This window comes from Clarias gariepinus, chromosome 5 (assembly GCF_024256425.1).
Source record: "Clarias gariepinus isolate MV-2021 ecotype Netherlands chromosome 5, CGAR_prim_01v2, whole genome shotgun sequence".
Taxonomy (NCBI): domain Eukaryota; kingdom Metazoa; phylum Chordata; class Actinopteri; order Siluriformes; family Clariidae; genus Clarias; species Clarias gariepinus.
Window position 1 is genome coordinate 24,680,966 of NC_071104.1, and position 14,923 is coordinate 24,695,888.

The following is a 14,923-nucleotide window of genomic DNA, read 5'->3' on the forward strand; positions in this document are numbered from 1 at the left end:
CTGGTACAGTATGGCACACTCATACAATCTGTTACATATACTACTGTATATTAGAGACATGTAGTTAAATGTTTTTTAACCTCTGGATAATGGCATAAATGACTACAAATCCCAACATAAACTCCAAAACCAGGAATAATGACTACTATAAATAAAAACATTTTTCCCCAGTGTGTTTTTGTATAAATATTTATGAATTGATATTTGTAAAACACCTCAGAATTGCTTCACTGGTGCACACATTTATGAGGGCTCTTCTAGTCAAAGCGGGCCTTTTGATTGTACAAGAGAACACCACAGTTATAAGAGTTAAAACTACCTATATATAATCCTCTCCTACACTAGTTTTCTCAGTTAATCACTGCTGAAATGCTACCCTCCCTTAACTCCTTCAAGAGCCCTTTTCTTTAGTGTTTAAAAAAAAGAAAGAAAAAATGCTTAGTAGGAACACCAAAGGTGTTCTGTTTTTGCAAGAGCAAGTAAGGTTATGCTATTAATACATTACTGATAAAGCTTTTAAAGAAAATCCAACAATGTACGAGTAGCAACTCGCCCACGAACAGAATGAGAAAGATGTTCTCAACAGATCTTCAAACAGCAAAAAGAATCCTTAGAAAAAACTGTAAAAACCCAACATGCAATCTCCATGCATACAGACTTGAGGTGGGAATCGAACCATCGATCCTGGAGGTGCAAGGCCATGTTGCTAACCACTACACCAGTGTGCCACCATATATTTGTGTAATTTCATATATATAGAGAAATAATTCTAGTTTTTAACTCTCATAACTGTGTTGTTATTCTCAATCGAAAAGTTCCAGTTTGACTTGAACACCCCTTATAGAATAAAATGTGTGTGAATAGTCCAAACATAAATCTTAAGTCTAAAGGAAATGCCCATATATATTGGTAATCTCCTGGAAGACCTGTGACAGGAAAAGGCCAGCTGAAAAGTGCTTAATGGAAGACACAACTAATAATACAAAAAATTTTGCAGAAGTGATGCTTGATATATTCGAAGATGCATAATAAAAGACATCCAGTGGATTTCTTTACATTGTATTTAAAATACATTGTATTTAAAATATTTAGTGGACTGTAGGCTTGTGCAACTTAAAATTATTCATGCACACACACACAGAGTAACCCAAGAGTCTTATGCATGCATGAAACTCACGCTACCAATACATGCTTCTTCACACAGAGATATTGCTGCTGATTTTTACAGCATTTGCTTGCTTGCCTATGTATCCAGACTTTTGGGTCACGCTGTGTAGTTTACTCCTCAAAGCAGCACATGTTTTTTTGCATCCCTTTTCATCCTGAAGTCAGTTTACACAAAGTGTAATACACACCAAGGTTAAGTCAGTGGTTATGTTCAACAGACTGAAAGTTGAACTAACAGTTGTGTTTAATGGGTATAATATTCCTCAAGCTTTAGCGATGAACCACAGAGCCCTGTGTGAAACAGTAATGCAGGTTGTCATCTTGGAAACTGTAGTCATGAGTGATGTGGTGGATGACTCCGCCTTCCAGCAGGCGAGAGCCGTAGAGCAGTGCCTCCCCCTGGTCACTAGCTAATCCAACTGTTTGCAGCCATTGCACCATGTCACTGCCGAGAAACGTGTGCGCTACACTGTGCTCCCCACACCTGCACAACACACATGCACATGGATGAAGTTGAATACAGACTTCTTCTAAAACTAGAATACAGTGATTTAGACTAGTGCAATGCAGAAATGAAACTAAAAATGAGGAAGCATGTAAAGAGGTTTGCACCATGGATACAAAAATAATATTGTGATAAACATGTCTTGGGGGAAAAAAAAAAGAAAAAAAAATGTGACTCATAATAATAAATAACCTGACATAATTTTTCCTTATAACAGCATGTCACAGTGTTTTATTCCTCTTATACCATGGTAATCTACCAAAAATCTGCCAAACAATGTTTAATTTGTGATAATAAATAAATGTGATAATTTGCAAAGGGTTACAGATACCATTGATGGCATGGAACATGTGTAAGACAGGTCAGTTCCCATCATCACTTGTGTTTATGCAGCCAAAACTACACAGCTTGTCATAGACATGTTTGGTTGTTAAAAAGCCTTTAATGTACGTTATTAAAAATACTTTACTCAGCACCTTTCGGCCAATTAGATTTCAGCATCACTGTGGTAAGCTAATTGACTACTATGATAAAGTAATAAAATAAAAATACCTTTTTAGAGTTAACTGAATTCTATATTGAATACATACCTCTTTTTCTGGACAATGTCATGGACACATTGTTCCTTATGGTACTTGAGAAATTGACTGCAGGTGATTCGGATCTCCTCAGACACATTAGATGGACCGTCTGCCTCCTGTCCCCGAGACTGCATCAGACGAGCTAACCTACAGAAACAACAGACAATAAAAATAACCAACACAAAAGACACAGACCATGTGCTGTTAATGGTGATGTGATCTTATAGGAGTGTCCACATGTGAATGTGAACGTGAACGTACATACCTCTTTTTAAATGGTATAATAATTAAATGTTTGTCAAGACCAAAAATGCCGAATGATATAAAACCCTATGGGGAGAGAGGTAGATATAGTGTTAACTATTAAAAGTTATTGCCAATTAACTATGGACAACTAAATCATTAAAGTTGTACATGGTTACCTGTCCGAAGTTGATCACAGCACAGAAGAATTGCAGCTCCAAGTAGAGTCTGCCTGGAACAGGACTGAAAAGCCACCAGAGATAGCTAGAAATATTCTAAAAACACACAAACAAAACCAAAAGGGTTTCAACACCATCCTTTAATTCCATCTAAAAGATGAAGTAATTCTAAAGGATTCTGTATTACTAGTACTTGGTGGCACTGGTGCCTTGCACTTCAGGGTACTCCAGTTTCCTCCCACAGTCCAAAGACATACAGAAGACTAACTGGCATTTTCAAATTCCATGTAGTGCGTGAATGCCTGTGTGAATGTTGACCAGGGGTCCTACCACAGTCGTGAAAATTGTAATAAATACTATAGTCACCATTGGCCTCCATGGTCCCTAGCTGGACTGCAGGAAGGTATGGATGGATGGAGGGATGACTAGTACTTATTTTTATTTGGCTTTCATATTTGGAATTTAGGTCTTTGGTAAAAGGTCTTAGTTCCCTAACCACACTTTTACAATTCCTTAACCACAGCAGCATTCCGTTACAGTACTCTTTTAGACCCTGTTTTCACACAAAAGTATTTTTTATCAGTTGCATTAAAAATATAAATATATCCTAAGGTCACATTTTCTCAAATGCAACACAAGCACATAAAAAAAACGCCCCAGGCCTTCATTTACATAGAACATACATGCCTCATGTAAAGAGATGGTAAACTTTTTTTTTTTTTTACCATTTTTTAAATGGTTCTATGTACAGACTCATTTCAGAGTTCTGAGTACAGGTCAATACCTGATACTGATCCAGTCTGGAAAATTACCTAGTAAACCCAGATAAATCTAAAAGCTTGTATTGTACAATACAGGGAGATGAACAGGACGGAGACATTGTGTGTTCACATGTAAGTACTGTGTTGTCAAGCAACACCACATGCATACACATAGGGACATAAAATAGGAAAATTAGGACTGAAATTGGAAATATGTTAACTCGGATCTGTTAATGACCCAGTATTGAAGGGCAATAAGTAATAAGTAGTGCACACCAAATTAGATTCTTATTTTTACATTTGGTGGATTTGGTTTATCATATAATTAATAGTTTTTTATTACCATTCACTCAGTTACTATGAATTGACCATTTGATGAATTGTATCTGTGTTTCCTGATTTCTCCGTTTGGCAGTTGTAACAACTCAAACTCTCTTACAGGACTGATAATCAAAACTGTGCTGCCAATTTGTTTTTTTTCCCACAAATTAAAATCAATTAAGTACTCAAATCAGTAATCAAATGATGAAGTCACAACCAGCTTACTATCAGATACTAAAAAAACCAAACATGTATATAAACAAAAAGTGTAATTATGCAATAACTGAAGTGTGGGAGTAAGCACATGGTTTCACTTTTCCACAAATTTACTTCCTATAAATTTCTATCCCACTCATGTTTTTGACAGACCAGCAGTCGTTCTCCATGTCCCTGCCTGTCTTCCTTATTATGGTTACACAGTAAAACACCATATCAATTTACTGTTCTGGTTTTAACTTGCAGAACGTGCAATAAGTGGAGCAGATATAACATTATACTTACAGCCACGAGACTGACAGTGAGTAGCAGACAGAGCAGTATGTGTCTGGCTACCTGTCTGTCTGCAGTCTGCTGCTTCTGTTCCTCTTCCACCAGCAAACAATGAGAGGCATCACAGCAGTTGTCACACTGACCTGTGAACACAGTCACATCTCACACACTAACCATGTCAAGAACCAACAACCTGCCTTGCTTAGAGTCATATATATGATGTGATTTTTTTCCCCCCAAAATCAATACTGAGTGAGTATGTGAAAAGCATTTCACTGCATATCGTACTGTGTATGACTGTGTACGTGACAAATAAAATTTGAATTTCATCCGCCCTTTACTACCATGTTCTAAAGTATATATTATCCCTAAGCAAAAAAGGTCACCATACACAAACCTAATACAATAGATACTTAAAGTATATCTAGAACTGTTTATTTTTCTTCTTCTAAAGTCTTATTTAACCAAAAGTCTATATTTAAGAATATTTCTGGAGTATAAATTAGTTACAAGATTTCATAATCATGGAGTCATCTCTATTAATCTTGTTGTCATGGGATTGCTTCTCTCTTAAAGATCACAGAACAAAAATGTGCTGTTTCAAAATTATGTAGAAATGATTTAAAAAAAAAATCTTTTAGTGTTCAGGTCAAACTGGGAGTTAAATTTTAGTGTAAATAAAGGCATAAAACTGATTGACATTTCCAAAAGACATTACGGTGATGAGACTCTTAGCCACAGTAAAACATTTAAATGGTAAAAATTATTTAAATAAGGCCACACGTCCGTGAATGATTATCCCGGCTGAGGAGGCTTGGAGCCCATGGCAGTCGTTCAGTAAGTGGAACACCAGATGTTTAAAAATCGATGAATAACTCATTGTCAACTTGCAGAAGACATGCAAGTTGACAATAGGAACTGTACACACACACACACACACACACACACTCACAAACATCACATGCACATTATTGAAACTTAGCTGGAAGTTATTGCCACTTCCCCATATAGTCACGACCACATTTGTGATTTCCCAGTGTTTGGAGCATTAAAGGGGATGCAGTGGTTGAGACATGAGGCAGGTCCGATCATGGCTCCAAGCTACTGAGAAAGCTTTCGATCTTCATGGTATCCAAGCACAAGAGTGTGAAATCTTTTTTTTTTTCAAAAACAATTTGAGAAACTGACAAATTTTTACTTCAAATTGTTACTTGTGGCTAAAGTTGGTTCTGCATGTTGCTCAGCAGTTGGTATTGCATATTGGCAATAATGCCTACATACTGTGAAATGTAGTCTTAGTCTATTAGTCTTTTTACTATTTCTTCTTTTTTGGTGTCGCCTAAAATTACGTTTGTTTTTAGATGTGGGTAAGAAAAACGCACAGTATGCATGTATTGCTTATGATGGGTTTTATTAAATTTTCTCCTTAGTCAGCTAACTCTCATTCCACTTTATCTCATATGCAGATACAGGATATAAATGTATCTAATCTCACTCAGGTCATCTTATCAAGGCCAAACACATTGACACACAGTTGGCATTGCATAATAGGACAGATAACACCCAAATTTTAAGAGTTGCATAAATAATGAGACTATAAACTTTCTTACGCAGTCGAAAAACTGAGTGCTGAGCTACAGAGATAATTTCAAGTCCTGGTAACAAAGCAGTAATAATTTACCTGGCTGTATTGATGGTATGTCCTTCACACTGTTGTTGCAAATATTATTTGGTACAGCCTGAACTGAAGAACACCTACACTCACATCCCTCACACCCTGCAAGAAAGAAAAAAAAAAAACAAAGCAATATGTAGAGAAGAACTCTTAAGCAAAATAAATAAGCATGTCTTTACTAAATCTAAAAGTCCACCACTTCCTCTGAAGTAATTTAGATTTATTTAGACTGTGTTATGTGCATTACCTCTCCAATTACCATCCTCTATGCTGATCTGCTTAGTAGTGCTTTCTGGTTGCGTATTGTTGTCAGTCCTGAGATCCTCTGTAGTGCCATTTAGTGAAGCGTGCTCAAGGGTTTGATATTCATGTGTGCCTCTGCTGAGCAGCATGAGGGAGATTCCAGCTACAGCTATACCTACACCTAACACGATCACTGTACACATAACCTGCATGTACAATGGGAGAGAGAAAGAAATTGGAATTAAAGCTTTTTAAGTGGAGTGGAATCACAAAAGCTCCTGTGATCTGTTTAAAGACATGTACGTACTGTAGTATGTTTCAGGTTATGCTTACTGTATATCTATGGTTCATGCTAGTACATTTCTCGAACAGAGTTATATAAAGACAGTCCAAGCTTCTAGATGGTGAACTTAAACTGGCCATGAGCCAAAGTTATGTTGTTGACAATTTTTAAAATCACAGCATTATTCAAGATAGAATATTTTACCTGTGAATGACCAAAAAAAAAGGCAGAATCAATGGTGTCGGGCATCTTCTCTCCCACAATGAGCAGAATACTCATTGCTACACATGGCACTCTGTAAACAGGAGACATTCAACACTTTGTACTGTACATTTTTCTTCTTAAATGGATCACAGAAAAACACATCCGTTTTACAACACATACTGCACCATAGTAAACTGCTGGGGTGTCTAAAGACACCAAGTCTGGTCAAGTATGTGAAAATGTATTTACATGTTGCGTTTTTAGCTGTTGTTCGAAGTTGTTAAAGCAGGAACTAACATTTAAACCGAAGTAAAACTTCCATAAAAATGTTGATGTGGTGGTTTTTATTCATTCTAATATTATTACTATTTGTGACTGTTCAACCAAGAGCAAACATATTGTGTACTGAAATATTACAGCCTTCAGTAGAATTAAGAAAACGTTTATATTATCTGTGGGGGTTAAGTAACACACACTACACAAGTTTAAGATGTGTATAATGTTTGGTGCCACACCTAACATGAATACACTCGCAGCTGCCTGATGCAGAATTAACAGAAAACCCAACAACACACATGCAAATACTTTGGTGTGATACAACTACAATACATCTATGATCCTGCCGATCCTGTTTTGGTTGCTATACCGACTGTGAATGATCAGTAAACTGCTTATAAGCTTGTAGCTATGACTGCTTTTAGTCACCCAAATTCCACTGGTATTTTTTCAATTTGCAGCAGAAGTTTCACCTGCCTGTTTCGAAACAACGAAACAGATAATTCTTAAAAAGAGTTTTTTATAAAGGAACTCTTTATGTGCCAATAAATATCAAATCTGTACAAGCTAGTAGTACTCTTAAAAAAAAGAGAGAAAGAAAAAAAAAAAAAAAAAAAAAACTCAACGATAACAAGAACAACTTACCCCCAACCTATTAGCATTAAAACAGCAGGCCGCACTTTCAGCTCGTCATCCCGCCTCAGTAGGAACAGAGAGAGAGCTATCAGACCTTAGAAGACAGAATACACATCAATATTATCGACTGTGGAAAATTCAGGCATATTGTTGGGATGATAGTAAGAAGATAGTTAGTGAGTGTAAGAAGTGTGTATGTGTGTGCACATTTTCTGTCTTACCTGGCCAAATGTAAGTGCTGTAGAGTGAGCCATAGAGTAGAGTAAAAGTCAAAACTTGACCAATGAAGTTGTTCTTAACTGCCACAAAATTCCAAGCAATCATACCTATACACACCCCCAGCTTTAAAAAAAAAAAAAAAGCATTAAAAAAGCATAAAGATATAAGTGCACTTACATTTAAAAAACAAAAAACAAAAACTTGCTGCTATGGTAGAACAATCAATGACAACCGGGAGTTCCAGTTACACCCTATAGTGAAGGTATAGATAAAGTCATCTTAGCATTTTAGCTAAGCTCAAGCTAAACTAGTGTGTAGCTAAGTATGCATTTTCCAGGCAACAGCCAGGCTCCATTCATTCCATCCATATGGCCATTTATGAAGTAACTGGGGTTTAGCTGAATGGCAAGATGGCGACAATCAGGCTGCCCATAGTTAAGCATCAATATTGTTCTTCAGAAAACATATGGATGACATCACAGAGGCTTTGTACAATTAATTTTTATACAGTCTATGGTGTCAACCCATTGCAGAGCACAAGTAATCATACACAATGAACAAATTAACATGCACGTCAAGCACAGGAAGAACACACAAACTCCACCCACTCAGACTGGAGAGGAGACTCAAACCCACAACACTTAAGACATGAGATGACAGTGGTACGCATTAAGCCACCATGCTGTCTCTGACAGAGATAAAAGGCTAAAAATGTTGACTTTACAAAGTAATGTTTATAAGTAATGTGTACAGTAAACCCACAGTTTTAAAACAATGCTTGTTTGCTTTGCTCTTCTACAACAGAAATCATTTATGGTTTCAGGAGGATATTGGATAAAGCTTTGTAAAAAGATTATATTTGGGGAGCAGGTTCTCTAAAAACTGGGAAATGGGCTCATAGGGAAAAAAAGTAGTTTTGCCTCTTGTGTCCAATCAGGTACGGGATTCAACAGTGCTGTGGTATACAGTACTATGTAGCTTATAATCCTGTAAGCGTCAACACACCATTATGTCACTGATTTGCAAACATAGTAATAGGTTAGATTAAAGATCTCCTTGCCTCACCTGAGCCACGAACAGATTGATGGTAAACATGTGAGGTCGTCTGCGAAACTTCTTACTCATTATACTAACAGCTACACACCACACCTGTACACACACACACACACACACACAGAGTTACTGTACCATAACTGCTAAACTCTAATATGTTTAGAACCATGCACCCACTGGAGAAGATACAGGTATTTCAAGTTTCTTTTTTCTGGACTCATTATTGGTTTGAACAACACGTTTCAAAACCATGCAAAACATCCACAATCCTATAATGATGTAACACAAATTGTGAAAGTACAGAAACGGACTTGAGCATTTAAATAATGAATTTGCATGTCACAATCTGTTTCACATAGGGTGGAGATATGTTTAACCACATTCATCAATTTATTATTAATCCATTTCTGTTTCCAAAATGTGTGTGGAGCTAAAGACTTCAGAGTGTATAAAGAGGAAGGAAGTGCAGGCCCCCTGTGGTTAAGCACACAAAATCCCCCTGATTAGAAACTCTTTACTGTTACACAGCATACCCTTTAACACACACACAGTCTAAAAGGTGAGAGTGTATTTATATAGTTTTACCTAAATTAAGTTCAGACCATGTTATTTATGTCCCTGTAGTTATCATTAAGCTATTTTAATTAAATCCTCCACTACTACTCAAAACCAGAGTGTCAACTTGGCTTGTAAAAGAAAAAGAAACGAAAGCAACAGGGAAACAAAAGGAACAAAAAAATGAACAGTGTGCACTTTGTGTATAAGCAGACTACTTACTAGCGCGACAAAGCTGACAATGCTGATGTTAAAACTAATGTTCTTTAGTGCTGATTCTAGTGGTTTGGGATCCATCCAGGGAATAGTCAGCAGCCATGCAGAGACGTACATTATAGGAGCGGAGAGGAATGTGCTGATCACCATCCCTGAGGTCATCTGGAAAAATAAAAGTCTGGTACATTTAAAGATGACTAGACAAATTCAAAGCAGACAGTACAAACTTACATTATTATAATTCACAAATCACAAAAAAAACATCACAATGACCTAAAGTTAGCCCAAACATCTCATCCCATCATATAATAAATAAATGCATTATTTGGTGACATCATTTAATATAGACCACAGCTTGAATCTTTATCTCTATATGCACAAAGCATGACATGGTTAGACAATTCAGTCTAGTAAAGCACTACAAAAACACATGCACTTACCACCTGCAGTTCCATGTTGTAGTGACTGGCATAAATAGCCACACTTGGTGCAGTAGGGAAGACGCCATACAGAAAAGCATAGTTAGAGAGACTGGTCTGGTTTTGAGAGGTAATATTCCCTCTGTCCAAAACCTCCACCATTCCTCTACAAATCAGTGGCATCACCAGCCTAAGGGCATTACACACACACACACACACACACACACACACACACACAGATGTGTCTGCTACTTATGCTCTGTAAAACATAACTCTAATAACGGCTCTAATCTGAGGTGCTCTTAATTAGGGATTTATGAGGCTAATAATTCTAAATGAACTTCTCCTCTGCAGCAGAGGTAAGTTTTGATCTTGCTATTCTGGGAAGGTCTTCATGAGAGTCAGTTTCATCATGGTGATTGATGGGTTTTGCAAATGCACTTGACAATACTGTTCTTGCAAGAACTATTCCAAAACAGCTAACCTCAGTGTCTTAAAAGAACAACTGACTGTTTTTGTTACTGTTGTTACTTAATTACGCAACTCCTTACATGAAATCTCCAGTATTGTTCTGGAATGTAGAAAAGAAATCACAAAAAAAAAAAAAACATTAAATTAAAAGGTGTGTCCAAACTTTTGACTGGTACTGTACATCTGTAAACATTACACATTATGGAGCACCACAATCTACAGAAACCCTGGAAAACAAAGTCTTAATTAACTAAGGTAGTAGTCTACTGATAAGTCAATTAGCCTACATGTGTGCAAATTATTTTGCATATAATTTAGTTTGCCACCAGTGTTACAAACTAATTTTTATGTTGATTCATGGCTTACAGTATAATCACACTTAATTAGCATATAATAAAGTGTGATTATAATAAGCTGCATCATGCATATAACCACACTCAGATAAATCTGCGTGTTGCATGCATAATCAAACTGAAAATAACCATCGTGACATGCAAAATAGCAACAAGTTAATAACCTAATGCAATATTAAATAATATGAACATATAACTATATAAATAAAGGTCAGTGCAGAGTTTCTGCTGTAGGTTATATTTGGTTGGTTAGATAGACATATTGTTGATGTTGCTTCTTTAATTTAAATGATTATTTATACTTTAAAAAATCTAAATCTACAATATGTTTAATGGTTAATGAATATTTTGTAAAGGTTTTGGTTGATCAATCTAAAAATCCTCAACAATCAGGGTTACTTCTTAAGTACTTAAATGCAAGAGAATACTAATAAAAAATGTTTTGGTTACTGGTTTCATTAAGCTCTAAGATTTATCTCGGCTTGAATCACAGATCAGTAAGATCAGGCAAAGTATTTTTTTGTAGACGGAGCAGTTTTGCATTTCTCATACAGGCCTAAACTCGCCCTAGACTCACAGCTTGGACATCCTCACCAAAGCACACAAACAGGTAATCCATAACAAAATATTAGCCAAAGAATATTTCTAATAATGCTTAACAAAAATACAGAAAGCTGTATCATGCATATACTGAAAGAAAATGTTATTGCACAATAATGTAAAAATGGACAATAAGTTTCCATAGTAATTTGCCCAATTTCAGTGTCACCTTTTATCTTTTGAAAAGGTTCTGGCAAAAAGGTAGAAAGATTATGGGTCATATCCAAAATCAGGTCAGATGTTGGGCATCTGATATTTACTAGTAGGTCTACACTCTACAGTTCACTTACAGTTTAGCAGTGATGAGAAGTATGAGAGCCACCACGGTGGACCTGGTTAGTTTCTTCAGCTGCCCCACCATGCTCAGACCCAGATAAAACAGAGCTGCTCCTCCAAAAGAGTTGGCCAAACCATCCACAAACTCCTGCATGAACTCTGGGATCTTTGGACCCAGGACAAAGTGTGCTGCAATCCCAATTACCACCATAAAGACAATAGGATTCTTGAGCACCTGAAGTAAGACCATCCCAACCACATGCAGCTTATTCTGCTGCGGCTGTTGCTCATGACTCCTTTTTTGTATCTCACAAAATGCAAACCCAATGGGATTGAGCACCATGAGGGAGATGGGTGCCACCAGGTAAATATACTGAAGGTACTCTGGATGGGTGTTTCTGTATAGAGCTTCAACTGTGGAGGAAGTTTTTATAGATCAGTTAGTGTGAAAAGGAAGTGGAGCAAAACTGAAAAAAATGTCATATACATACTGGACATGTTGCAAAATACTTCAGTTGAACATCCTATTTTATTATCTTGGTGGAAATTACCATAAAACTGAAGGAAATTTTTAAAAGTCACTGTAACCATGTGAAACTGGTGCGTCACTGGATTCTCACCAGTGGATGTGCAAACCACAGTCACACTGACATGAGACAAAAAAATAAATCCAGAAAAGGGTATGCCTCAACATCAAATATAACAGCTTGAAGTACAAGGAATTTCTGCATTGCTCATCAAGTACATTAAAATAACAATGAAGTCACCAATAAAAATTGTGTTTAAAAAAATTAGTTTAAAAACACTTGACAAACCAGGAAATAAAATTTACAGAAATATGAATCGTATCAATAATCAGAAAAGAATTTTAACATCGCTGTGTAATAAAAATGTAGTGATGTAATGTTGAGGCTAAAATTTATATGAAATGTTTATTCAGATTTTTGATACTAAAGTTTTACTCCTTGATGTCAGTCATAAATTATCCAAACTCTGTTTGTATTATAACTTAAAACTTATCAGCACTTTCTGTTCAAGTCTACTGTCTCTCCAGTCACTGTGGTGCAAGTGTAACCACAAAAAAAAATAGATGCAAAAATAGATTTGCAGGAAAGAAGAGGAGCGAGATGTGATTCGTTTTGTGGTCTGAGGGTGTACCTGGTGCTAAAACAACTTAGGCAAAAGCATAAACAGAAGCATCTGGATATCGGCAAACAAAATTTGGACCGATACAGGAATACGTCCCTGAGATTAAACGGCAGAGTATGGACCGGAAACATCCTCAATCATTGATCAAAAAGAAAATTCAGAAGTCAACCATCAGCTGGAAAAACTGTTGCTTACAGATTTCTGGGAGTCTCAAGGGCCAGTATTGGAACATTATTAGAAAAAGATTGAACCATCAACAGTGCTTGTTACAGCGAGATGCTTAATAAAGAACTGAACCCTATTTTATGCCATAAAAATGTATGATGTTGACTCTTATATGAGCGGAGCACCCACATCATGTTTTAAACCCCACTAGCAGTGTGCTTTTGCATAACTTGATAACAGAAAGTTGGCTCGATTGCCAAAAGTAGGTCAAGCATATCAATATAATATATATAAATAGCATTGTGCTAATTAACTTTTATTGTTAAAATGAACGCCAACAAAATATATAGTTTAAAAATAAAAAGTGACTTACCTATAGGGTATCCAAGAGCAAAGTCATTACTTTGGGTGGCAAATATAGAAAAAAGTCCGGCTTTGGCATATCGGCTGTCTTTGCTGGCCACCACCAACGTCAGTACACACACAACAAAAAACACAGTCAATTTGGCCACTAAGATGCTCCAAAGAAATGACCAGATGACATTGCCAAAGTTCAGGAGCACCATGTTCTTAAACAGCAATGCTGGTAGGGCAAATTTTGACACAAAGTTCCCCAGACCTTTGGCTTGGGTGGGGGTGATGATATTGGCCCGACCAGCGATGTAGCCACACAATATGATCCCAAAACACTCAAGGAGAGCAGGCAAGAGTTTCTCGATAGACATAGGAGGAGGAGGGACAGATGAGGGGACCACTCCAGGTATGTAGTTGGACATGGAGATGCTGTTTGAAAGGACATCCATCCTGTTGGAAATCTGATGGTGGCCTATGGATGAAATTTCTATAAATGCAAAACCAGTATGAGGTGTTTAACCAAAGAAATCAGCAAATGGGATTTTATGAGGTCATTACAGTACAGTACATCTAATAATAAGGAATGGCCAGTTTGTTTTAATGGTTACAGATTTGTGACACTTTCGATACACCATGGTGGGGGGGCAATCAACATTGGATTAGCTTGTCAGTATGGCTATGGAATACACATTACAGTAACACTATATAATCAAAAGAACCAAACAGTTCCTTTATGAAATAATTTAAAGACCCTGATAAAGCTGAAAACCACCACTAAGACTTGTTACCTGGATGTAGTGTAGTGTAGTGCTGGACTTTGCCGGTGTCACGGTCATGAAACTGGAGAACTGGAGCCTCACATGGCGAGCAGACGAAGAAAACAAAACTAGTTTCCTCTCTGTTTTAACTCGTTTCGCCCCGGTTGTGACACACAATGCGAGAGGTCATTAATGTCAGCAGAAAACTTTCCATAGCAGAGCGAAAATGTATAGATACAATGTAGAACCTCGAATCAGCTCTCCTGTCACACACAGCGACTTTATCAACCGCCCGACAGATACTTCAGCCAATCACAGTGAGCGGGGGCGGGGATATGGAAATACGCACCGGAACTGGAGGTTCGTGGAGCTTTAGTAAAAGTCCTGATTTTGATTGTCGACTGGCGATCGTCAACGATGGAGTTTTAAGGTCTATGTATATATATATATATATATATATAGAGAGAGAGAGTTTTAAGGTCAATATATATAGTTTATATATATATATATATATAATATATATATATATATATATATATATATATATATATATATATATATATATATATATATATAGTTTATACTATGCAAAAGTCTTAGCCACCATATTATATGCTGTACATATACAATTTTGTTATATATGTTTATCATGTCTGCATATTTATGTACAAAATCATTTAGTATTTCCATATATAACTTAATATATTACATTACAGGAGAACATATGCATGTCTGTAAAGAAAAAATTAAATAGTACAAGACAGACATGGTG

General features: G+C 36.6%; 1 protein-coding gene across 2 annotated transcripts; it reads right to left on the reverse strand.

The window, feature by feature from the left end:
- Positions 1 to 20: 20 nt before the first annotated feature.
- On the reverse strand, positions 21 to 14,424 carry gpr155a (G protein-coupled receptor 155a). 2 transcript variants are annotated; one of them, XM_053495828.1, is made up of 16 exons: positions 14,182 to 14,424; positions 13,413 to 13,865; positions 11,740 to 12,139; positions 10,047 to 10,215; positions 9,613 to 9,768; positions 8,848 to 8,931; positions 7,785 to 7,905; positions 7,573 to 7,657; positions 6,652 to 6,742; positions 6,169 to 6,370; positions 5,928 to 6,023; positions 4,259 to 4,389; positions 2,676 to 2,771; positions 2,519 to 2,583; positions 2,263 to 2,400; positions 21 to 1,651 (listed from the first exon to the last, which is right to left on the reverse strand). In XM_053495828.1, exons 2-16 carry the CDS (start codon positions 13,840 to 13,842, stop codon positions 1,438 to 1,440), a joined length of 2,478 nt encoding a protein of 825 aa, XP_053351803.1. In that variant the 5' UTR covers positions 13,843 to 13,865; positions 14,182 to 14,424; the 3' UTR covers positions 21 to 1,437. The 2 variants fall into 2 exon arrangements, with proteins under 2 accessions (XP_053351803.1, XP_053351801.1); XM_053495826.1 differs by having other exon boundaries at positions 13,413 to 13,880.
- Between the last annotated feature and the right edge of the window lie 499 nt (positions 14,425 to 14,923).

Excerpts from the sequence above, each read along its gene's own strand:
- gpr155a (XM_053495828.1), bottom strand. The coding sequence starts at position 13,842 with ATGGATGTCCTTTCAAACAGCATCTCCATGTCCAACTACATACCTGGA. Across the intron at positions 12,140-13,412 it reads TGCTCTTGGATACCCTATAG|TTGAAGCTCTATACAGAAAC; the intron begins GTAAGTCACTTT and ends CTTCCTCCACAG. Across the intron at positions 1,652-2,262 it reads GACATTGTCCAGAAAAAGAG|GTGTGGGGAGCACAGTGTAG; the intron begins GTATGTATTCAA and ends TGTGTTGTGCAG.